Source organism: Lissotriton vulgaris, chromosome 3_1 (genome assembly GCF_964263255.1).
Source record: "Lissotriton vulgaris chromosome 3_1, aLisVul1.2, whole genome shotgun sequence".
Taxonomy (NCBI): domain Eukaryota; kingdom Metazoa; phylum Chordata; class Amphibia; order Caudata; family Salamandridae; genus Lissotriton; species Lissotriton vulgaris.
Window position 1 is genome coordinate 1108876264 of NC_141689.1, and position 25000 is coordinate 1108901263.

At 47.9% G+C, this 25000-nt stretch overlaps 1 protein-coding gene across 3 annotated transcripts in view; it reads right to left on the reverse strand.

Moving 5' to 3' along the window:
• Positions 1 to 25000, reverse strand: part of NFKB1 (nuclear factor kappa B subunit 1) — a 398216-nt gene that overhangs the window by 270730 nt on the left and 102486 nt on the right. For 2 of the 3 annotated variants that reach the window (XM_086961580.1, XM_086961581.1), the window contains exon 4: positions 17038 to 17078. In XM_086961580.1, coding sequence (XP_086817706.1) covers positions 17038 to 17078 — 41 coding nt within the window. The remainder of the gene's footprint in view (positions 1 to 17037; positions 17079 to 25000) is intronic. The other variant, XM_086961582.1, reaches the window with a different exon arrangement.

Sequence of the window (25000 nt, forward strand, 5' to 3'; positions counted from 1 at the left end):
TGCGATTTGTTTTGGCGTCATGTAGGAGTTTTCCCCAAAATGCCTCTTCCTCTTCCCTTTTTTGCTGCCATATTAATTTCTTGCGCTCTCCTTTTAGCTGTCTGAGCTCTTGGAGGAGGGACGGATCTGTTTTTACTCTTCGTAGAGTCCGGTTAATCATTGTCTTCAGTGTTTTTAGCCTACTGGTGTTTTGGAAGTTGTTGCATCTTTTCTGTTTCGAGGTACAGCTGTATCTTGTTCGAGTTACAAGCTCTTTTCTCTGCGCGATGTCTCTCATTTGTTTTACGAATGCTTCCCAGCTTGTTATCGGGTTATGCGTAATGCGTTGAGCTTCTTTGAGAGAGCGTATCGCTTGCTCTAGTAATTTTTCTGGGTTGGAGACTTTGCATTGTACCCGTCTTTCATTTGATGTAAAGTCTGTACCTACGTTGTTCGAGCTGGAAGGCTTTAGTATCACTGATATGTGCATTACTGTTTCCTGAGGCAGGTGATCACTACAGTCAGTGAGACCGATTCTAAAGTCTGCAACTCTATGGTATAGACTGCGAGATTAAAAGGTAAAGTCAATGGTGGAACTTGCCTGGGTACTATGAAATGTTGCTGACTGCGGTTGATCCCCTGGAAATCTTCCGTTAAGTGCCCTAAGTCCTAGCTCCTCTAGTGTAGCCAGCAGGGTACTTGTGGTTTTTGTGCTTCTGCCCCCCGAGGTGCAGTCTTGCCGATTGGGTTCCCAAGCGAATGGGTCCTCGTCGTATTTGGTGCCTGTGACTGCTTCGCTCAGCAAATTTAGGTTAAAATCCCCTGAGATAATGATGTTGTTCGTGAGCTCGGCCTTCACCAGTTTCACAAGTTCTTCCTTCAGTTGTCGAGCTCCCTTCTTTTTCTCCCTGGGGTGCAGATAGAGGTTTATAAAGATTATATCCTCATTTGGGTCTTGCACGCGGGGTGACAGTCGTAGAGCTAACATTGCGTTTGGGGCAGGTAAGTTGTAGTCTAGCTAGTCTACTTTTAGTATCGCTGTTAATGCGCTGTAAGTGGCAAGTCCTCCTTTCTTGTGGCCGTAAAGCGGGCTCTGGGTAGGCGGTAAGAAGTTCAGTGTATACCCTGACAGAATTGGAGGTGATTCAGTCCTAGTTTCTTGTATAGCGATGATGTCGAATTTTGTCAGGTGAGTGACTAGGTCAGTGTCTGAAAACTTGTCACCAATGCCATTAATGTTCCATGAACATATACTTAGGGTATTAGGTTTGTTGACTGTTTTTGTTTGTCATTGGCTTGTCTTTCGCATTTAGGGACTTTGCGAGCCAGCTCCAGTTGGGTGAAGCCCTCTTGTCGTTAGTCAGTGATCTTGTTTCTTCCAGATTCAGGTGCAATTGTCTCTCTGGCGTTTTACTTCGAGCTCCTCTTAAGACAGTTCTTTTAAGAGTCGTCTCCTTGGACTTCTTTTGGAGACTGTCATATAAGAAGGGCTCCGGGTATCTTGTGGGTGAGAGAGTTTGAAGTTCTATACCCCAAGAGTCAAATCTTTCCTTTTCTTTTAGTATTCTCTCCGGGAATTCTCCTGTGGTCCATGTGGTTTTTGTCGACTCTACCCCGGGGTGGCTCCGAGATTCAATAAATTCGACAGATTCCAGGTCTGCCGATGTAATGGTTTTAAGGCTCTCTACTGTTTTTAATAGCTGCAGGATGTTTCCCCTGTTTAAGAAGTCCATTGAACCTCTAGAGTGGTATTCAGGATGGAATATTACTATAGTTGTTGGGCCGTCTGGCCCACTCTCTCTTGACTTACTGTTTTCTTCGTCAGCAGGTTTGGTTTACCCTTGAATGGGGGGTTGACTTTGGAATCGTTTTTTTGGGTTGGTCAGTCTTTATGGTGCTTTCTCGCAGGTTGCGGCCTGAAAGATTTAGCCTTGTCGTTATAATCAACTTGGGGCTTCCTGGGATTTGCATTTCAGCCCGGTTTTCAGGGCAATTTTTAGTGAGATGTACCGTGCTTTGTTTTGTTCTTTCTTGTGTGCCACTGTCAGGTGAGTCTGAGGTTTTTTGTAGGTTGTGCCCCTTGTCGTTCTCCGCGGGCCCTGTATTTTTCCCCCTTTTGGCATACTCAACATGTCTTTCTGGGTTTTAGGCATGGGGCAGGTGGTTGAACCACTGGATGGGGCAGGGCCGATTCCTGATTTGTCTACTGTCGCAGTATTTTCCCAGTTGGTGGTCGTGGGGTTTATTTCTTCCTTCTCCCTTGTTGCACTTGCTTGTGAGGAGTTGGTCGCTGTTTGATCACTGTTGCGGGCCTTGCCCCAGGCTATGCACCCTGTCAATTTCCTTTGGTTTCTTCCCTTTCTTTTCTGTTTTCTCCCGACTTTTCCTTGGGATGGTTGGTGGGAGGTTGCTTCCCCTTTTGGGTTACTTTTCTCTGAGTCTGATATGGATGCTGCGGAGTTTTGCACTCGACCGGTTTGGTGACTACTGATGATCGGTGTCTTCATTTGAGTTATTTTGTCCCTTGTCGGGTGTGAATTAGTGGGCGTCTTTGGGGGCTCTTGCTGTGTTAGTTGTGGATCATCTTGCCCGGTAGTTGTGTTTAATTGCTTAACCTCAGTTTGCCTTAGGGGATGGCTGTTTTTAACTACCGTCCTGAAATCAGATAGGAGGTTTCCCAGTGCTGTTGGTAGCGTTGCTAGTTTGTCCACTATGGTGATACAGGAGTAGTTAGATGCTGCAGCTGTGTCTCTGCTTGTGCCCTTTTTATCAGATCATTCAGGTCTGCTAGCTTGCCGTCAATGTTTGCCACATATGTGGCCAGAGTGTTGAGGACTGAAAGTTGCACATCCATCTTGTCGGATTGGTACTGGATGGCATTTACTGATAGTTGCATTGTCTGCAGGAGAGATGCCCAAATGTCTGCATTCTTCTTGGTCCTTTCTTTTTCCGGACTGTCGCAGGAGCCGTTTTTTTTGCTTTCCCTGCTCCGGTTCCACTGGGTTTGATGCTACCAGATCTTCCCACTCTTCCGAAGTGAGGTGCGAGGTGTTCAGGTCAAGCGGCATGGGGATTATGGGTCCTGTACTAGGCAGTGAGGACATATCTAGTTGAGTCCGAGTTTTTGTGCCTAGGTGTTGTGGTGCTAGCTCTCCAACCGCCTTTTTTGGGTTGATTTCTTCGAATTGTTCCGGGTCAGTGATGTGGGGGGGGGCTACCACCATAGTCCCGTTGCTCCTGTGTAGTTTTAACCTTTGCTTGCCAGGCCTTGTCGGCAACCTCTGCTATACTTGGGCCATGCTTGTTGCCAGGGGCAGGGGTCGCTTGTGCCCCCGTTTCTAATTTCCATGTGTACTTGGAGGGTGATGGTTCTTTTTGTCCCTCTTGAGCTTTTGTCGTTTGGGCTTTATTTGTCCTGGCCCAGAGGGGTTCATCCGTAAGCCCCCTTTTTGTTGCTTGGTCTGCCATTGTGTCTGGGCCGCGACAAGCCTCGCTGGTTCCTTTTGGGCCCTGGGTGGGGACTCAACTGGAGTGCTGGAGGGTCGCATTTCTCTCCCTCCTTCCCGTTGTAGTTATCTCTTGAACTTGCTGGACTTCGGGGGGTTGTGTGGTTTATGTTATAGCCCTCCTTGATTCCTGTTGCTTCGTGGTTTGTAGTTCGATTCCCCCCCGGATTCTCCGAGTTCTCCGTTGGGACCACCATTGAGTCCTCCTTGTCTTCGTTTTTTTGATTAATGTTCTCATCTTCCATTATGGTGGCTTCTTGGTTCCCCCTCTCTGGTTTTCTTCTGTTCTCTGGTGCTAGTTCTGGTTCCGTTTGACTTTCCTGGGATCCCGGGGTTGATTCTAGGGATCCCAGCGAGGCCCCTTTTTGTGAGTTCTGGTTATAACTCGCATCTGATACTGCGATTTCTGGTCCCTGTTCCATGGGAGTTATCCTGTGTGTTTTGGTTGGGTTGAGTGGACTTGGTAGGTTGGTTTTATTGGCATTATTGTTCAGATAGAGGAGCGTGCTGGGATCTTTAATAAATGCGAATTTTGTGTAGATTTTGGGTTGTACAGACGGTTTACTACTAATTTGGCTGTGTCGGTGTCCTTGCGCCTCCGAGCCTCCCGGGCTGACGAGTCCAGGGAGCAGAGGAGACAGCTGAGAGGGTTCCTCGTCTCCTTTTTTTTCTTCCCTGTCCCCCCTGCTCTCCCAGCTTGCATCACTCGTATCCATCAGGTCCTTCTTTAGCTTCTTTTTTGTCTGCCTGGGCTTTCTCGTGAGGTTCGGGGGTGCAGTATGTTCTTTGTTGTCCCTTTGCCTCCCCGACCTCATCCTATATCTCCTTTGCCTTCTTTTTTGTTTCCTTGATTTCCTGGGGTCCACTGGACTTGGTGTCTTGTCACGACTAAGCCTTCCCTATTTTCCGCTTGTTGCCTTTGGTTGCCTCGTGGTGTGTCGCTTGACGACCCTCTGCTCGCCTTCTTATTATCACCCCACCTTAGTCCCTGTGTTCTGTCTGTCACTTTACCCTTTACCCTTTAGCCTTTACCCTTTCACCCCCTTTATGCCTTGTGGGTAGGGTTGGGGCAAGTGGAAAGTTTGTGGCGTCAGTGGCAACGATGCCGGTGGCGGTGGTTAGAGGTCAGTATGAGCCCCCGTCAGTGTCTGTGGCAGGCTCCGGTAGACACTGGTTTAGGCTTAGGGTTAGGGTCTCGCCTAAGGTCTGCAAGTCGGAGAGAGATTTGCTAGTGCGAGCAGTGGGCTGCAGATGCTGTGTTATATTCTATGGAGCTGCAGCTCTGTGTGTGGGGCTGTAACCAGAGTGGGGTGATGGGAGGCCGCCAGGCCACGTGCTGCTGGCTCCTCGCCCCCCCCCCCCTGCCCCCGCCTTCTGCCTCCTGCCTCCTGCCTCACCTCTGCACCACTGCTCCTCGCTGTCTCTCTGCTGCCGCCGTCCTTTTGAGCTCCAACAGCTTGGCGCTGCCTGGTGCTGGTGCTGGGAGGCCGCCGCTGCAACTGGCTGACTTGAGGCTTTTGGAGTTTTTTGGGGTTTGTGGTTCGGCTCGGCCAGTTCAGCTCGGCTGGCTCGGCCGGCTGTCAGGCTCCGTCAGGCTCCGTCGGCTCCACTCACGGCGCCCCCACTGCCGCTCGCGTCCTGCTCGCGTCCTGCTATGGCCTGCAGCTCGGCGTCCGCTTTGACGCTTGGGCCGTGCTTAGGCCGTGCAGGGTCTGCTGGTGCCGCGGGTCGATTGTCCCCCCGCTCCTGTCCTGCCTCCGTGAGTGGAGAGCTGCGGAGCGGTGGAAACGGCCAGTAGTGAGCCCGACTCTTGCTGGCTGGCGTGCTCTCAGCTGGCTGCTGTCTGCTGTCTGATGCGGTGTGGACTGGCGTCTCCGTAGGCTCTCTGGCGCTCTCTGATGGAGAACATTGAAGTATGTAAGAGGTAATCTTGTGGTACTCTTTTATGTACTAATATGTGCTTTGTAAATTAGCCACAGAACTTCTAAAATGGAAACAAAATGGGAATATTCAGGATAAATTCAAGGACAATTAGCACAAACTGAAAGTCCTCTTTTATTTTTACTAGAAGGAGTTGGGTGTTTTGGGCCAATTCACAAAGGCAAGCAGAGGTACATAAAAGTACTCCAGTAGCATTACTTATAGTACTCATAAATGCTTTTGTGAATTCGGCCCAATATTTATAATCTATTGTTTCTACCCTGTGGCCATCGTATTATCAATCAGAAGCAAATATAAGCAAATATAAGGCTGAGCTGTGTAACCCTATGACGCCACGTTTAGCCACACCTAGTTTCTTGGAGAACATGCGTCCAAGCACTACACTCAATGTGCCTTTTCCATTTACTCCCTCTGTGCTCAAACCCGCAGTCATCACTAGATTCACTGTCCTTTAGCGCCGAAATGTCTAGATATAGCACATAAGTCAGTCTCCTTCATTTACCTCATTGATGCATTCTTCAAATCAACTCTTTATCCAATTTACCTTGGCACGAAACAAAACACAGTCCACCAAGCCACTATCCCTTTGTAAGTTGCCTTTAAAATGCCCTGGATGCCACCCTGTTTCAATAGTGGCTCACCTACATAACACCTTCTCACCAACTCTCATGTGACACGCTTGCCACTGTATTTCCCTAAGCTATCAAGCCCAAGCCCTAGAGGCCTCACTTGCTTCTATTACCCATCCAGCTACCAAGACCATAAGTGTGGCCATGCATCACGTTACCTTTGAGAATTATTTTTGCATTTAAATTAGATGTAGAGTACGGTATAGATAATATCCGCATTATTAGGGTGGAAGACTCTATTTCATTTCTATTTTCCATAGGTTAATACATCTATTTTTTGTAAACCAAATTATGTGAAACGAACCAGTCTTAGCTCTTTATTAATTGTAGTGATATGCTATTTAAGTTTATTATGTAAGTACAGCCAATATCTAAATACACTGGGCCCTACTCAAAAAGGGAATGATGCATTATTTTTATTTTCCTCCAAAGGGCAAATGGTAAAAGGGGATTTGAGAATGCCCATAAATTCATGAGTCTGTGGGAATTCACAAACACCTAAGGAAAACCATGCTTTCTTCCACCCACTTACCACACTTTGCGCAAGACTTACACCTATATAACTGCATGCAGTCCTAAATTCAAGTGAGCAGAAATGAATGGATTTTTTGCTCTTCTAAGTTATCTTTTAGGAATGCCAGCAGCCGTAAAGTCTGTCATGAGCATTCGTAAAACTTTTGTCCATTTTTCTCATCCAAATTCGGTTTCGAAGGTTTTGGTTCAGCCTGCAACATGGATCATGTTGTTCTGAAGATTATTCGCATCAAACACAGGATGGAATTTATCAAAAATGTGCGTCAAAACACAAGTTGGGATTTATCAAAAACCATGGACATTTGAAAACGATTAGCTTGGTTAATGTGGAATGAGTAGGTGCAAAATGCTACAATCCGGATTAACACCGACACACAAACTGGTAATTGATAAAGTGGCACTACCTGGAAGTTAATTATAACTGCCCCTCAAAGGTGAATGGCTGGTATTTTGATTTAGATTATATAAGAAAGCTTACAAACACCAACTAACTGGTCATGCTGGATCGGGGGGAACTCACAAGTTCAATCCGACTGCAATGGAGTGCGAGTCAGATACAGAGACCAGGTTAGTCCTGCTGAAGAGTTACCTTCTCAAGTTTGGTTCGAACAGTTCAGTTTGCATTGGAGGAGGCAGCAAGGAGAAGACTTTTTGTGCGAAGAGCACATCAAGCGTCACAGACGGCAGTTGCTGCAGCTAGACAAGCCAGTCATTGCTGGAGCTTCCTGTTCGATGATTGTTGCGGACAGTTGCTGTTAGTATGAAGTGCAGGTTTTGTGTTGCCAGTGGTTGGGGATGGTCACTGTTGGTGCGAACAGGTCCCATTGCTGTTGTGAGGAGCACAAACTTCAAGATATTCACCTTTTCTTCAGGAGGAGCTTTTAATTATACCAGAAAAGGGTCCAAAACCTGGCACCTCTTGGGGACCAGGACTCATTTGAGAAGAGATCAGGAGCAGGGCTCAGGAAGGTCCTCGCAGTGCTGGTCAGCAAGTCAGTTGCAGAAAGGCCTCTGGAAGCTTGCTAAGCCCCAGTATCTCACACAGGAAGTCTGCTAACTGACCCTTAGAGTCACTCTGGGTAGGCTATGATCAAGGAAAGCAGATATAATCTTCCTTCTTCAGACAGCAAGGCAGTCATTCCAGCAGCAGGATAGTGCTTCTTCTGAATCTTCCACATGTCCAGGAGTGTTCTAATGATAGGTAATGAAAGTCTGATTTTTATATCTGGTGCCAGCCTGTGTATGGGGGGAATTCATTGAGCTATCCCCTAAATTGGTTCTGGTCAGTTCTTCCCCTCAGTTTGTATTCCAACTGTCTAGGGTTACAAAAAGAAGAGCAGGCCTGGTGCCAAACGTTTTTGGGTGTGCTGCAGGCATGACCCTTTGAAATGTAATCAGGGCAGTACACAGCTCCTCCCAAGTAATCCTGTCAGGAAGACCCTCTCTTCTCAGTCACCTAGGTCTCTTTTGTCTCCATGCCTGAAATGAATACACACATCCCAACAACAGAGAAGTTCACAGTCATGTGACCCAGGACACTGGTAGAAAGGAACTGTTCGTTTGAACAAGGAAATGCTAACTTTCTGAAAATGCTGTTTGCAGAATAGCAATTTTAAATCAGAACCTTCCATTAAAGTGAATTTAAAATTACATTTCATTTGAGTGTAAGCAGCATATCTCTATCTGCTCCCAAACTAAAGTTAGCACTTATTGAATGTAATGAGGTAGCCAAGTGTTAGATTATGAGAGATAAGCCTCAAAACAGTGAAAAACGGGGGGCGTGGCCAAGATGGCGTCGGAGTAGGACGCTTTCTCGAGCCTCTCCGACGCCGATCCTGCACAGCGGCTGATTGCGGGGTCCCGAGGCATCCTACCTGCGCTGTTTGATCGGCGGGGGCTGCCGATAGCTGGCGGTGTGTTCCGGTGTCCTCCAGTCGTCGGAGGGAGTCCGGTGGAAAGCGGGAGCTGGGTAATGAGCGGCGGCCTGCACGGCGGCGGCCTCACGTGATTTGGTGACCAGAGGAGGCGGAGCAGTCCCGGACCTTGCCGCGCCACCAGCACAGGGTCCGTCGCGCTGATCGGAGGCAGCGGGGGTCCGAGCCCGCCGGCGGAAGGAGCGTCCTCTGCAGGACACTGGTAGGAGAGATCGGAGGCCCGGGCTCGGGCCGGTGCTAGAAGACGCCCGAGACCAGCGGAGAACCGAGGGGCGGCCCCCGGACCCTCGGAGCCGGCCCGAGCACTACAACGTCGGCCCAGCGGAGGTTGAGCAGGGGGATTCCTCACCCCAGGGAGCAGCAGACAGGCGAGCCTGCCGGCAGAGGAAGGCTAGCGGGGTGACGATGTGGCGAAGCCCCGTCTCGGCGCATGATCGCGCGCCTCATTGGTGATTGCCGGATTTGGGCCTGATCGGTGCAGGAGGCCGGAGGGCTGGAGCGTGGACTAGCATACCCCTGCACACAACGTGGTGAGACGCGTAGAGCCGGCGGCCGTTCCAAGGCAGCGGCTGCGCCTGGGATACCATCGGGGGCCCTGGGCACTGGTGTTAGGGCTGTGGAGTGGCCTGCCGATACCCTGGAGGTGGGCTTTTACGGCGGCGCCTAGAGAGAGCGTGACATTCGCGCCTTGCCGGTACAGACTTGGAGAGTGGCGCGCTGTGCCTGCCGCCACTTGAATGCTGGGCCCTTGTGGCGGCCGAGTGCTTGGAGCCACTTTGGAGGCACTCTAACGCTGGCTGCCCGATCTGGAAGATCCCTGCTTGGCTGTTGGAGGGGACACGTGCCATATTGGGGTCCCGTAGGCCCTAAGCCTAATAGTCTGCCTTGAGGTGCAGGCCTCTCCAGCCGCCTTCTGCCCCTGGGTTGACTCTGGGGCACTGGCACCCCGGCGATTCGAAGTGGCCTGGAGGGAGCGAGGCCGCACTGCCGTAGGAGGGTACCCGTCTGTCCACTGGAGTGGACGAACAGCACCTTTGGGGTCGCCTTGACGCAGTGAGTTGCCGTCCCGACTCTCGCCCTCCGAGTGCGGTGATCTGGAGCCTGAGTGCAGGAGTGGAGCAGAGACGGACCACCATGTCCAACTCGCAGCGCAGAGGGGGCAAGGCGGGGAAGGAGGTAGTCCCCAAACCGTCACAGCAACCGGCTTCACCTGGGGCCAGTGGCTCCTCCAGACAGTCAGATGATGAGGCGCCGGCGACCAAAGCCTTCATGAAAGAACTCTTCGCCACTATCAAAGACGACATTTCCGAACTCCGTACGCAGTTAGCCTCGGACCTCAGAGAAGTGCGGAGAGACGTGGATGGGATCGGCGAAAGGGTGGCGACGCTGGAGGACCATGATCTTAGCATGGCGAATGATGTCCACCAACTCCAACAGGACATCATACGCCTTACGGAGCAAAATCTGGATTTACAAACCCACGCGGAAGACTTGGAGAACCGCTCCAGGAGAAATAACATTCGTATTAAAGCGGTGCCGTGGGACGGCGAGGCAGGGGACCTACGTGGGTACGTCCTGGCCCTGTTTCTCCAGATCTTGGAGGATGAGGAGGTGCATGACATCCAGATGGACAGAGTGCACAGGGTTGGCCTACCCAGGAGGGGCGGTGGGCCACCTCCTGACATCCTCGTTTGTGTCCACGACTTCCAGTTGAAGGAAAAGATCTTACGAAAAGCAAGAACCACGACCTCGTTGCAATTTAGGGGCCACCGCCCCCAGCTTTTCCAGGACCTGGCTGCGACGACCTTACAGAAGCGGAGGGACTTCCGCCCTGTAACCGCCTTCCTCAGGGAACGCGGAATATCCTACTCCTGGGGCCATCCCTTCCGGATCATCTTCCGTTGGGAAACCCGATTGCGACAGATCAACTCCCTGCGGGAAGCGAAGGATCTCCTAGGTATCGAAGAGGCAGACCCGACGCAAGAGGCGCGTGGCTCCCCGTTTCGGAGGCGGCGGCGCTCTTCATCTTGGCACAATGTGGGCCCAACCACGGAACGACGACGGCCGGATTCAGCGACTAGTGAGCAGGAGCGAGGAGCTGCAGTGGCCTCAGTGGCCTCCGCCACCATGACGGATTCCCAGATGAGCTCTGGTGCAGCGTGACCCCGAACTCGCGGATTGGCGTCGGAGGGGCTCTTGGCTTGAGGTCCCCGGGGTACAATGGTACTTTTGGAGAAGACACCCCGAACTATGGACCTGGGGGTCCCCAGGTGGACCCCCCCGCCCCAACCCCAGTCCAGTGGGAGACTTCTGAACCACGACCTACTGGAACTGAAGACTGCGAGGTTCAGGTTCAGTGCCTTGAGTTGTTTTTTGTTGTTTCTTGTTCTTGAGGGGGGGGGGGGAGGGGGGGATTCTTGGAGCTCTACGTATGAGTGTCATGGCGGGGTGGTTTGGTTTGGGGCCGGGGGTAAGGGGGGTGGCGGCGGCGAGATGTGTTGTGTGTATGCTGAGGATATTTTCGATGACATTCTCCTCTATGTTTGTAAGTTGCTTCGAGATGTGCCCTTTCATGACCCTTGTGTGCCTTCGGAACATGAATGCCGGGCGCGGCCTGCGGTATAACCATGTGGGCCTATCGGAGTGGTTGTGGTCGGGCTGCTTCCCTCGACTCTTTCCGTGGGCTTGGGTCCTGCTGCATGTGTGGGGACGGTGCAGGCGCCGTGGCTGTCTGGCTGTGAGCATGGCGTGGACTCTGTATTGCCTCTTATGCCTGTCTGCATAGGAACCTGGAATGTAAAGGGCCTTAACTCTCCGCAGAAACGGCAGAAGCTCTGGAAGTACATCATAGACCATCATTTAGATGTGGTGGCCCTCCAGGAGACTCATCTGGCTAGGAGGGATGAGTTGAGGCTTCGTCATAGGCAGTTTCCCCTTATCTACAGGGCGTCTGCGGCCACGAAGCATAGAGGGGTGGCCCTGCTATTCCGAGCCTCCCTGCATTTTCAACCCATGGGCGTCAGTGTGGATAAGGATGGTCGTTGGCTGCTGGTGAAGGGATTGTTGCATGGCCGCCTGTGTACTTTTGCGGTGCTGTATGCCCCTAATGCGGGACAGAATGGTTTTCTGCAGGATTTGCTGGACAAGATGGGGGACTTTGTAGAGGGCCACTTACTCTTATTAGGGGATTTCAATATGGTCTGGGACAGGGGTCTGGATAGTTCTGGGGGCCGCAGGGCAGACACTGGAGTTTTTTCGGATGAAACTAAACGTCAGATAGGGGACATGGGACTGATTGATAGTTGGCGCTCTCTCCACTCTCAGACCAGGGACTACACCTTTTTCTCCAACGTGCATCACTCGTACTCCCGCATTGACTATGTTTTGGTTAGTCAGGCCCTCCGGGGGGATCTACAATTAGCTGACATTCTTCCGCTCTCGCTCTCGGACCATAGCCTCGTGGTTCTGGGTCTGCACTGGGCCACCGGGGGGGATGGTTGGCGCAAGTGGTATTTCCCAGCGGCTCTAGTGCGCGACGAGGAGTCATGTAAAGCTCTGCGCAAGGCGATTGGTGACTTCTTCCTCCTCAACCCACCTGCGGACACGTCAGTGTATACCACGTGGGACGCATGTAAGGCCTCTATACGGGGCACGTGCCTCGCCCTCAATGCTAATTTGAATAAGCTGAGGCGCAAGGAACGGGAGGCTCTGGAATTGGAACTGGCCTCCTTAGAGCAGGCTCACAAGGCGAACCCCTCCAGAGTGACTCTACGCCCCCTGACGGCGGTGCGAGGGAAACTGAGGGCCCATTACAATAACAGGGCGGAGTTTACTCTTCTGCGTCTTAGGCGCACCTCCTATTCCCAGGGCAACAAGATCGGGCGCCATCTTGCCAGACAACTCAGGGATAAGCGTGAAAAAGAGTATATAGGCAGCATTCGCGACCACATGGGCTCTGTTCAGCACAGAGATGCTGACAAAGCGACCATATTTGGGCGCTTTTATGCGGCACTCTACTCGAGGGACACCCTTGACTCAGACGCTCAATCCAAATTCCTGGAGGGTCTGTCTCTCCCGAAAGTCTCTGCGGACTGGAATGATTCACTGTCCTCCCCCGTCACCCGGGAAGAGGTCTTAGATGCCATTAAAGGCCTGAAGCTGCACAAGGCCCCAGGGCCTGACGGCTACACGGCCCTCTTCTACAAAACGTTCGCTTCTGAGGTGTGTGACTACCTAGTCTCCCTTTTCAACGCGATGGCGTTTGATGGCAGAACCACGGATTCTATGGCCGAGGCACTAATCACTGTTATTCCCAAGCCGGGGAAGGATCCGACTCTCTGCACATCCTACCGGCCGATCGCGCTTCTCAACTTGGACGCCAAGCTATATTCCTCTATCCTGGCGAGTAGACTGCAAGATCTGATGCCAACTCTGATCCATCCCGATCAATCGGGGTTTATTAAAGGCAGGCAGACCCATGACAACCTGCGCCGCGTCATACACCTCATCGAAAAGGCGGAACGTTTTCGCATGCCTGCGGTACTAGTGGGGCTTGACGCGGAGAAGGCTTTCGACCGCGTCGACTGGGGTTTTTTGCACAAGACACTGATAGCCTTCGGTTTCTCGCCCTCCTTCGTGAGGATGATTGAGGCCAACTACAGCGGCCCTTCATCTCGAGTGCTGATCAACGGCCATAGATCCTTGAATTTCCGTCACTCCCGAGGGACGCGTCAGGGATGTCCCCTCTCGCCCCTTCTATTTGCTCTTAGTATTGAGCCGTTGGCTGTGGCGGTGCGGGAAAATGAGAGGATTTTGGGTCTTCCCTTTACGGGCGAACAGCACAAGATCTCGCTCTTTGCGGACGACGTCCTGTTGTCTCTCAGGGAACCGGCGCTGTCGCTCCCGCATGTCCACTCGGTGCTCGCCGCCTACGAAGAGGTGGCGGGCTTCAAGGTCAATTTCGACAAATCCTACATCCTGAATCTGACCCTGTCGGCGGGGGAGGTTCAGCTGACCCGGCCACTCACCCCACTCACCTGGGCGTCGGAGTCCTTGCTGTACCTGGGCGTGCGGTTGACCCCCTCTGTGACTGCCCTGTTCCAGGCTAACTTCCCTTCGATGTTCTCTTCTATTAGGGCGGAGCTGGAACGATGGAAGCCTAAATTCATCTCGTGGCTAGGCAGGATACACGCTCTTAAAATGGTGCTCCTACCCAAACTGTTATACCTCTTTCAGGCTTTGCCTATTCCGATAGGGTTAGATTACTTCCGCAGACTGAAGACTATGATGCTGAAATACGTCTGGCAGGGCGGCCGTGCAAGGCTTCCGTTCTCGGTCCTGCGGCGCCCACGCTTAGAGGGGGGGGTTGGCTTTCCGGACATGCATTTGTACTACAAAGCCGCCCAACTGAGGGTCATCGTGGAATGGTCACAACAACTGTCGGAAAAGCACTGGCTCCACATGGATCGGAGTGTTGCGGGTCGATCCATCTGGGATTTAGCCTGGAAGCCTAAAGCAGACCGGCCCAAAAATGCCTACATTAGTACTCCCACGAGCACGGTATTGAAGGTTTGGGACACGGTGAGCGGTGACGACCGCTGGACCACATTCCCGTCCCCATTCACCCCGATTCACTTCAATCCGGCTTTTACCCCGGCTCTGGAGGAAGGTCCCTTTGACGCTTGGAGGGAGGGTGGATGTAGATCCCTCACCCATTTATTCCACGGCGCCGAACCCCTCACTTTCCACAACTGCATGAGGGACTATGGCGTCCTTCCGACAGAACGCTACAGACATCTCCAACTCCTACATTGGGCGACGTCGCCCGCCGTAGTAGACGCGGCTACCAGACCCTTGTCGAAGTTCGAGTCCTTCATTCTTCACACCTCCACCATGAAGGGAACGATCTCCTTCCTGTACAAACTGTTGTTAGACTCCACCGTGGCACCACGACCGCGCTATCAGGACCATTGGGAATCCACACTGGGGAGGGACATATCTACGACTGAATGGCAGGCCCTATGGAGAGATGTGACGACGCATAATCACTCTACTGACCTCAGAGAAGCGCACATGAAACTCGTCTTTGACTGGTACCTATATCCCTCTAAATTACACCACATATTTCCTACTGCTTCAGATAGGTGTTGGCGGGGCTGTGGGATGCTGGGAGACTTTAGCCACATATGGTGGGATTGTCCCGCCATCAAACCATTCTGGGCTGAGATTCTCTCCCACGTGAAGGACATCCTGGGCTACCCGATCCCAAACACCATGGCCTTTGTTCTCCTAGGGCTTAGGGACCCACTGCTTGAACATCAGACTAGAGCGGACAAGCGTGTTCTGTGGTTATGTTTGGGTGCGGCCAAGATGACTCTGGCGGCTGCGTGGAAGTCCCCAACTGCCCCAGCTCTTTCCTTGTGGCATGCCCGATTGTGGCGTCTGTTGAGCATGGAACGCCTTTCTGACATCTTCCTGGGGAAATTTAAAAATTTTATGTACCACTGGGGCTCACTTGTGAGTTTTCTGTCCCGAGGCTTGCCTTCGGCTGTATGCCCGCCAACGCTGCGGTCTCTTCATCTTTTTCAAATTTGATTACGAGAATGTCTGCATTGCATTGTGTGCTTGTTGGTCGCCGCCGCCAGGGGGAGGGTGATGTTGGGGAGGGCTGAGGGTGGAGGGATAGTTGGGGTACTTATCTTGTGTTCTTCCTTTCTTTCTTCTCTCTCTTGCTACGACTAGCTATAACTAGGGAGGGTTGCTGGACTATGGGCGGAGCTTGGGCTCTACGGATACCTGTTCTGGACTGGAAGCTGCACTGGGTGGGGACTCCCCCATTGCTTGTCGGACTGTAGTTGGCTACCTATGACCTGTGGAGCTCTATCGCCCTTCTTTTTTGAATGCACCCTCCCTCCTTTTTTTTTTTTTTTTTTTTTTTTGCACCCCCTGTGTGGGGCTGAGTGGCGGTATGTCGCCTGTCTTTCCCCCCTTTTCTGGTTCCCCTCTTTCTGTTTCCCTCCCCCTTTCCGTTTCAAATGATATACTGCAAAATAAAAATTTTACAAAAAAAAAAAACAGTGAAAAACGTTGTTAGGTGTTTTTTTTACCACCAGGACATGTAAAAACTAAAATACACATGTCCTACCTTTTAAATACCAGTAACGCCGCCCTAGGGTATTTAGTGGCTACTTTAGGGGTGTCTTATAAGTTTTAAACAGGAAAGGTTAGGCTAGGCAAAAGGTTTATGTCGACCTTAGGTCGAAATAGCAGTTTAAAAGTGCAATGAAGGCTGCAGTGGAAGGCCTGAGACGTGTTTTAAAAGTCTACTTTAACGGATGGCACAAGGAGTGCTGCAGCACACTAGTAGAATTTAACTTAGGGGCCCTGGGTGCATGTACTACCATTCAACAGGGACAGATATGTAAGCTAAAGATATGTACCAATCAGGTATATGCCAATTTTACCATCTTTTAGATAGAGAGCACAAGCACATTACCACTAGTTAGCAGAGAAAAACTGCATAGCATCTAAATGGCAACAAAAAAGGGAATAGCATCAGAAGACACAATCTAGGTGCAACTCTGCTGAAAGGGCCAGGTCCAACAGCTATCCATAGTGGTGACCTCACAGGGGGAATGAAGGCCACTGTGCAAACACTCACCTTCTTCCCCTCACAGGAACAATATTAAAGGGTGGGTACTCCAGCCATTTCCTGGAGTAAACATAGAATGTACAAGTTTGTGGGCATTCCCAAAGCCCCGCAGAAAATAATGAATACTACAAAGCCCACTTCCTAATCCTTCAGTGGGATGTACAAGCTCAGAGTTCTCACTCGGGATGGAGATCTCTACACTAGTAAATGCATATGCGCCTGCAAGGGGTCCCTTTGAGAAATCCAGGCAGGAGTGAAAAGGTAAATGTGGCCGTAAACGTATTCTTACAACCAAATTTACCTTCACTTGTTTAGTGCTCCAACAGTAGAGGTAAGCACCCTCGGAAGATTACAAGAGTGAAATCCACATTTTACTTGCCTGCCTTGTTCCTGAGCTTTAGACAAATGTATGCACTCCGTTTGCTTTCTTTCAGGAGGATGTACATATTACATTATTACGATATGATTCACTTAATTTTGGCACTACTAGTACGAGGGAGACTGGATAATATTCACATCAAATTTGTGTCTCCTCTACTTCAAGACACACAAGAGTTAGAACAGAAAGCTACACTAAAAAGTAATAATTGCGTAAACATTTTCGGCTCTCTGCACAAAGATTCTGCTGCACGGGTGACTTACACTTGTAATAACATTCGAGTCTTCTTCTGGAAATCAGTAGTAAGTCTTGGGTATTTCAAGACTACATCACAATAAATCCTTTTTTTTAATTGGGCCCTTAATGAACTGATTAGACGTTAAAAAAACAGGATACCTTGCAAGAACAACAGGTTTGCACGACAGAGTTGCTCTGGGACGTATTAAACATTTCAAATAAATATATTCAGAATTTATTTTCTCACCTGTTTTGGCTGTTCTGTGATTTCGATGTATGGTCCGTCTGCTGGGGTAAAAAACACAAAGATGCTGAATACATTTTTCAAATTCTGCACCAGACATTTTGTCTTTATTGGCTGAAAAAAAGGCAAACTTTTATAATCTGTTATATTTTTAGGAATGAGACTGGCTGTTCAACCTGAGAGGGGAAATGCTATTGGCTATATCATTATGTATGTTGGCCGGCCTTACTGTCCATCAGTGACCCAGCTTGTTGGTACGGACCACCCAGCGAGTAAAATCCACCTTTCCCACATTTCTCAGACGGATTTTCAAAGAAGAGTATTTGAAGGACAGGAGAGAAGAAAAGGGGGATTACCACACCCCAAATCCATGGCCCCGCCTTCCGCTAGTGAGGTTGCAGGTGGATTTAGCATCAAAGAACGTCAATAGAAAATGCAGGGCAGGAATATACTTCACACATTGAACATGTATAAACCGGTATGAGAAAGAGAGCTTGCTGCATGAATTCTGTCAGGACCAGGAGCGAGGATTATGCATACTCTCTTCGCTTTTATTTCACCGCAGCCTTTTCAAAGAACATCTCAAAACTACTATTCCCATGAACCCTTGGCAATAGGAAACCAAGTCCAGAGCACAGCCAATCAGAGCTCCACATTCTGTCATATACATCATCAACATAGACCCACAGTCCTCTTTCTTCGCTGCGACCAGCCGAGTTAAGTGCATTCTTTCCTTACCTCTGATCTTGCTTTACCACTTGTTAAGGGATTCTTGTACACTGAGATTGTAATTGTTCACTTATTCTGCCTACTCGGCTCTGTGCATATTCTTTCCTTGCAAAACTCTGCAGAGTGAAGACAAGCTGATGTAGAGGATTTTTATTGTTGTACTTTGAATGAACTTTCTAATGTTCCTGACTGTTGCAGTTATCCATGGCACGTCCACTGTACTTCAACTGCAGGGCATTATCTGATTTATTTGTGGAAAGTGTCATTGTTGAAATGTTTCATATTGGTTTGAACATCTCCGGATGTCAATAGCATGGAAGATGTTGGATGCTTCCTCAAAACAGCATAGTGCTTAGGTACTTAGGTAGTGATATGTATTATTCTGATTTTCCAAGAGAATTGTTCCTTGTGACCCTGAACGATGATTTTGCGGTTTCTCTCATTTGTTATGAAAGTATTGTGTATAAGAAGAACCCCTAGGTTTTGGGGTGAGGCACAAAACTTATCTGTTCTACTAGAGATTTTCACCGATTCTATCCTGATTTTTTTGCCCTTTTGCAAACTTGAATGATTTTCTGATTCAGACTATTTTATATAATTCTGCATTGGCGCTTTCATGGCATTTGTTCTGTACTGCTTGATTTTGAGATTTTTGTCATAAAAAACCTTGAACTTTTCTCTGATTTAGAACTCGAATATTAAGTGGGCCAGTTACTTACGATTATTACTCTACTAAATTGATGTCGGTGAGGGGTGACTTCGTGCAAGATCAAACGAGGGAAAACCACCTGAGGTCTAATTATGGCTGATCTGGATTGTGGGGTTTCCGGAAAATTGGGGTACGGTTCAGCTCCCACAACGGAAACCACTTTGGTAGTAGATTTGTTATACTGTGCTGTAGACTTGGTGATGAACGCACTTGCCTGATCCACAAAACAACCGAGTAGATTAACGCTGGCTCATTATGAAAATATAATACATGAAATTCACTGTTTATAAGGAAAAGTACAGACAGCCCGGGGTAATTGAAGACATGTGAAAGCCCAGCAAAGAGAAATAATTGAACACGGTGTATGCCAATCAATAAAAAACAAACTGTTCTAATTCGTTGGATGCCTAGGAAAATGATTGACAAGCAAAATCACATTCTAAAGTGACTAATGTGACAAACTGCCAACACCATAAAGTTGAAATATATGTAAGCGAACCATGTTCTAGATGACTCATTCAGGCTGGTCTGGCTTTTTCGTCAATAGAACTTTGCATTCGATGAAGGACGTGTATCTCTGCTTTTATCATTGAATGCTTATGCTTAAAAATCTCAACATGAAAAAGAATCAACATCACAGGACTGGCTGAAGATGTCCGACAAGACAAGGGGCACAATGAAGAGTTCCCATCATAGTACATCACCATGGGCCCCCCACTGTACATTTCTCTGTGCACCACTAGTCCCTCCATGATGCACAATGCCCCGTGCTCTTGATCTGTGCATCAGCCAATGATCCTACCATGCCGAACACTCAAAGCCCATCTCCTGAGCAACACCCAGTGCTCCAACAAAGCACACCAATCCCTTTAATGTACTGCCTCTCACTGTGTGCTCTGCTGATGTACATCACCCTGTGCCACCTTTAGGCACATCACTTTGTGCACCCTGATAAACAGGGTTATGTAAACTGTTGGTCCGTGCGTACTGAAACCAGAATGTTTGTTGGTGTCTATGCATGGGACGCCTTAATGTCTGCTGGGCTTTGTGAAAGTGGGTGATTGAGGTGTATTGATCTTTGTGCATGCTCTGTTTGTTCATGTATGAGATTAGGTGTGGTTGCACGACACAAAACCACGCCTTCTGGCTTGGTTAGTCTCTGTTACAATAATTATTTTTAGGCTAAGTCAAATTAAAATGTTAACGCGTGTAAAAAGGTGCATGTTATAGTTACACATTGCGGCCAACAGCAAACAATTCCGATTTAGCACATTTTAGAAAAACATTTGATAATCCAATGTGCAGCATGGTCAGTGCAAAACAGCCATTGTGCAGAATCTGCCTTTGATGTCTTTATGGAAAGAAGGGGCTACAATAGAGTTAACTAGGTGCACGTGCATGAACAAGAAGAGCCAGATGCAGTCATTCTGATTCTGACATGCGATCACCTAGTTCCAGGGTATACAGCAGGCATCTTGGTAGCGTGTCAGCAGCGGCGGCTCCTCCCCCATGGCAGAGGAGTGTTGCCCCTCTGCCGTTGATAATAAAACAGTATTATTATCATTTTATTTTTTCCTTTGGATGGAGCCGAGTCTTTGGGGGCGAGGCCATGCCATGACTGGCACGGATGGGGAGTGGTGGGCAGCACAGATGTCAGTGCGTATGACGGTTTGGCCACCCATTTTAGGATGGCCAAACCGTTATGTGCATGGACATCTCCCCAACCCGAACTGCAGGCGTAGACTCCCAGTACCCTGTGGAGGAGAAAACAAGGCCACTCCCAGAGCTTCTCTCAAACTGGCCAGCATGAGAGAAGCACTGGGATTGGCCATGGGAAGTGGGGGAGCTACAGCATGTACACAGCAGGAAGGAGAAGAGCAGCAAGCAGCGATCTGCGAGGAGCAGGCAAGTTATTTTCATTTTGTCATCTGTCCCCACCCTATACACCTCCCCCGCCCGCCACTCTGCTGCAAGACCAGCTGCTGCTGAGAGTCAGGCCGTGCCTTCCAAATATCCAGTGAAAACAATAAGTGTTCGATGGAAACCCCCAGACAGGAGAGGGCTGGAAGGAATTATAAGACTTCATGGCATGATGGAAGGTGGCGAGGGCCAGTCATCAGCATCTTTGAGGGCCGCTGAAGGCAATAACAATCGAAATATGTCAAAAATAGACATGCACAAGATCATATGTATAGACGGGAATTCACACTTAGATCAGCGTGGTAAACATGGTAAACTTTATAATGCCATTAAATGTTCTTCTCAATAAACAAATGTTGCACCAATGTTCTACTCAGAGATGATTCAAGTGTGCCAAACCAGCAATAGATAGGCCCAGTCGGTTTTCAAATCTCTAAACACTGAAAGTAAAAGTTAGTTGGGAAATTAACAAATGTCCATGGCTAATATTAACATGTTTACTCAAGAAGTGTTACATTATAAATCCTTACCACACATGGCATACAACTAAGAGTCAACTGTAATGAAAATGAGATTAAAAGCCCTTGAAACCACTTTTTCATCACAGTTGATTAATCGCAATCCACAATGTATAATGCAACCTAATCTCCTGAAAATTTAAATTTTCTGAAACCTTTATAGAGAGGAGAACGCTAGGATAACTTATTCATACCTTTCATAATAAAAACATGCAAAAACCATACTTTTCATGTAATAAAAATTTGTCTTTACATTTCATTAAAGCACATGGCAATAGAGACCGGTATGCGTTAAATAACAATGGAAACACGAGGTCTTTCATAAAGCTGCATTCATTAGCCTTACTAAAGGTATGTGTGCACTCCACTCGGAAAGTCCCTAAAGTCCCACAATTTACCTATATAGGCCATCATTGTACTGCAAGGTTCTGCATGACAGAAATTCACTTCTCCTATTGACTACTACACAGTATTTGAAACAATTGGATCGACAGTTACATTGAGATTATTTATTTTACTAATTTTTGCTTAATCCCTTTGTTTAGTTTGCAAGAGGCTATTTTAGAACATGTGTGGCGTGGTTAGGGGTAAAAAAAGGCTTTAGTCATATTTTTATACAAAGGTGGGTTTTTGATCTCTCTCAGTGTAGAGAATAGGTGAAACCAGCAGCAAATTTTCATCTTCCAAGATTTAGTTTCTGCTATTTGAAAACCATGAAAAGCAAGGCTTTCAATGGTATGAGTTGCCTACCTCTTTACCAGTTCCAAAGGCATTCGGAGCCATCCCCAGTCAGCTATGATCTGGTCTGAGCAGAATGACAGCTTTGAAAAGTGAAGCCTTGAAGGTTGTTGTGGGCAAAGTGTGGAGTTTACCGCAATTCCTTTGAGAAAAGTTGTATGTGACCTCGATGAAAAATTATTTGTGTGATGTCCTCTTTTGCAGTGCTTTACCTTTTTAAGTCCCAATGAACTCGACAGAGAGCAGATTATCCACACAATGGTCTTTTGTAGGTCAACGCAGAAACACTAAGCTCTCTTATGATCAAGTTGATGGTAAGTAAGTAAGTAAGTAATTTTATTTAGCATAGTTACTTAAAACCATTGCCATACAAAAACAGAGTAAAAGTTTTTTTTTAAACTACATGCTTGATAAAACCAATAAAACACAATCACAGTTCCTCGATTAGGCACAGAATTTTATTCTATTAGGTTACTCTTTTAAAATTTTGATTCAGTTTTGTTTTATAAAATATTGTTACTTTCCCCGTATCCTCATTTTTCTCTTAAGTCAGCCATGACGACGGGTGCTGTTATGTTTTGTCAGACTATATCGAAACCTTTAAAGATTAGTTTTTGGCATCTTCTTTTCCACTACCTTCATAAATTTCACAAAACTGCAGTTCAGCTGGGAGTCCTGGGATGCAAAACAGGCAAGAACTGCATTCCTTTGTGTGCGTATCCCTCGTCGATTGAAGTGATGTTTCAGCAGATATTTCCGTACATCCAACAGTTTCCGGATGAGAGCCCCGGCATTTAATTTTTTTTTAAATGAACCCCTGATCTATCCTCATGAACCTTAACTGCTTAGTTATAAATCAGTATGAACAGAAAACGGGGATAAAATGCATGAGATGGTTTTCTGTTGGCATTTCCTTTGACTCAAAGCACAACAGAAATGTATTTTACACTGATGTAATGATTCGTCCTCTGGTTACACATCTTAGGCTTGACTTCATAGAGCAACTCTCCACAAGACCTATTATTACAAATTCTTGAAAATATTGGAGTAGCCTCTGGTTTCACTCAGAAAAGTATTTCGTTCACACCTCATTCTTTTGGCTGTTTTAAGTATCATTTAGGATCTTATGGACTGCTTACATTGCAATGCATGAAGGACAATGTTATGCCTGAAAAGAACTCTTAATCATCACACATTTTCCCCACACTGAATAATTTATTCACACATACTTTTGAGTGCCAGCCTGACCATTTTGATAGCCTTCCTACTGGCAAGTTCCTTTGTGGGCCTGGTCAGCCTGACCCGTGAAGTCTCATAAAATCAGCAACAGAAAATCACAATCTGGTGAGGTTTTGGACTTGCCGCTCAATTTCAGGCTGTACAATCTTCATAAACTCTTGGACTGTGACATATCCTGCATCAGCATATCTGGTAGCTCCTTTTTATTCTGCTTTTAGCACACTCCTTCTTTTCAGTGCGACTTGCGGCTCCTTTTCATTTGGCTGCTGAGCTGCTATCAGTAATCGTTGGAAAAGTCAAAGGGTCTGGTTTAAAATTCAAAATGAAAACCAGAACTATTGTTTTTACCAATGTTTGTTGCTTCCTGCAACAGAGGGTAGTTTTAGAATTTCATTTCCTTATGTTTTTATGTCTACAGTTTCTCAGAGACCGGCCCTAAATATCTCCGTGACAGGCTGATTCCCTAACTCATTTCCAGAACCGTTAGGTCTTTGGCAACATACAGCTTCTAGCTAAAAGAAAGGGGGGGGGGGGGGTGGGGGGGGGTCTTTCACTCATCTCTCAGCAAGTGTGGAATAATATTCACTCAGTCTTACCCACACAGTAAAAAAAACACAATTCTGTAAACAGGTAATAATATGGCTTTTGACCATGCTCTAGCCTGGTTCCAATTACTGTGTCTGTTGCTTCACTTCAGTCCCTTGGGGCAACTGTCACGCTTTATAAATATTTACTTTCATCCATTCAGAGCATTGTAAGGCGCCCGATGGGTAACTGGACAATATTCTTGAGATCAATAATTGTTGGACCTGATTTACAAAGGTACACTTACGTTTTTGTGTAAGTTTACTATTTTTTTAATATTCACAAACTACGATTTAATAGTAAGTTTATGCAATTGGGGCGGAGAACTCTGTACTTAACAAGATAGGACAAGCCAAGTCGTAAATGTACTTTTAACCCCTTCCATGCTGGGCCGTTTCCGCCGCTGTGCGGTAAACAAAAGAACAGGGCGGGGCCGTGACGAACCCCAGCCGTCATCAGCACACGAGCGCCGCAGAGCGTGACGGCTGGGGTTCGTCACCAGCATGGAAGGGGTTAACTTGCAGTTTGCAAATAGCAAAACAATTGTAAACTTACACCTAGGTGTAAGTCTACCTTCGTTAATCAGGCCCAATGTGTATTGTATTGTATTGTAATTGCATTTCTATAGCGCTTACTACCCCTGATACAGTTGCTCCATGCATACCTTTCACAGAAGTTTAAAAAAAAACGCATTTCCCATGACCTATTTACTTTTATTTGTACATGCTACTTAGAGTTTTCTTACCAACCTTCCCTCTTCCTCTTCGCACCACCACAGCCTTCTAAGAACACATAACCAAAATGCTTTCAGTTTCCCTTCTACTATAAATCCGACGCCTAGCAACAGGCAGCAAAGGTCTGCTTTTCTTCACAACCACCTTTCTGAGCCTAAGAAGGTTCACAGGAAACACCAGATACCAAAGCAGGGGTACAGAGAAGTATCGATCGGCCAAGGAACAAATATTGCCTACCTTGCCCTCCCGTCTTTATGATATTTATCGTGCTTATTTTATCGTGCTAGCTCAGTGCACTTGAAACTGAATGTATTACCCTTAAACACCGTTCTACATCGGCTTTCTCTCCTGATTTGTCAGACTCAGAAGCCATGTCTGACGCCGTCGATGTGCCAATGTAAGCAGGAAACAAAGATCTAGAGTGATGTTACATATCGCCAGCCCACCAACATCCTTTGCCCACCGCCAGCTGCAGAGCCAATGGGCCATAACTAATTTTTAACTCTTTATTCAAAAGGTGAACGGATGGTGTTGAGATGGGACACAGCCAATTATAGTGTAGCGTCACCCTACACGCAGCTGGGTCCCAGTGATGTCAGGAGGAGCAGGTGTCGAAGTCTCTGAAGGTAGAAATGTTTCGGCCTTCTCTCTCTGCTTTGGATTGCACCAAAAGAGAATACCAGAGGGTTGTACCTCCAAGAGGAGCCCTCACCCCAAAACCCTCATTTTTGTCAGTAGGGGGTGCGGGCGGGCTTTCATCTTGTCTGGGATATCCTCCTGTCACTTCAGGACCC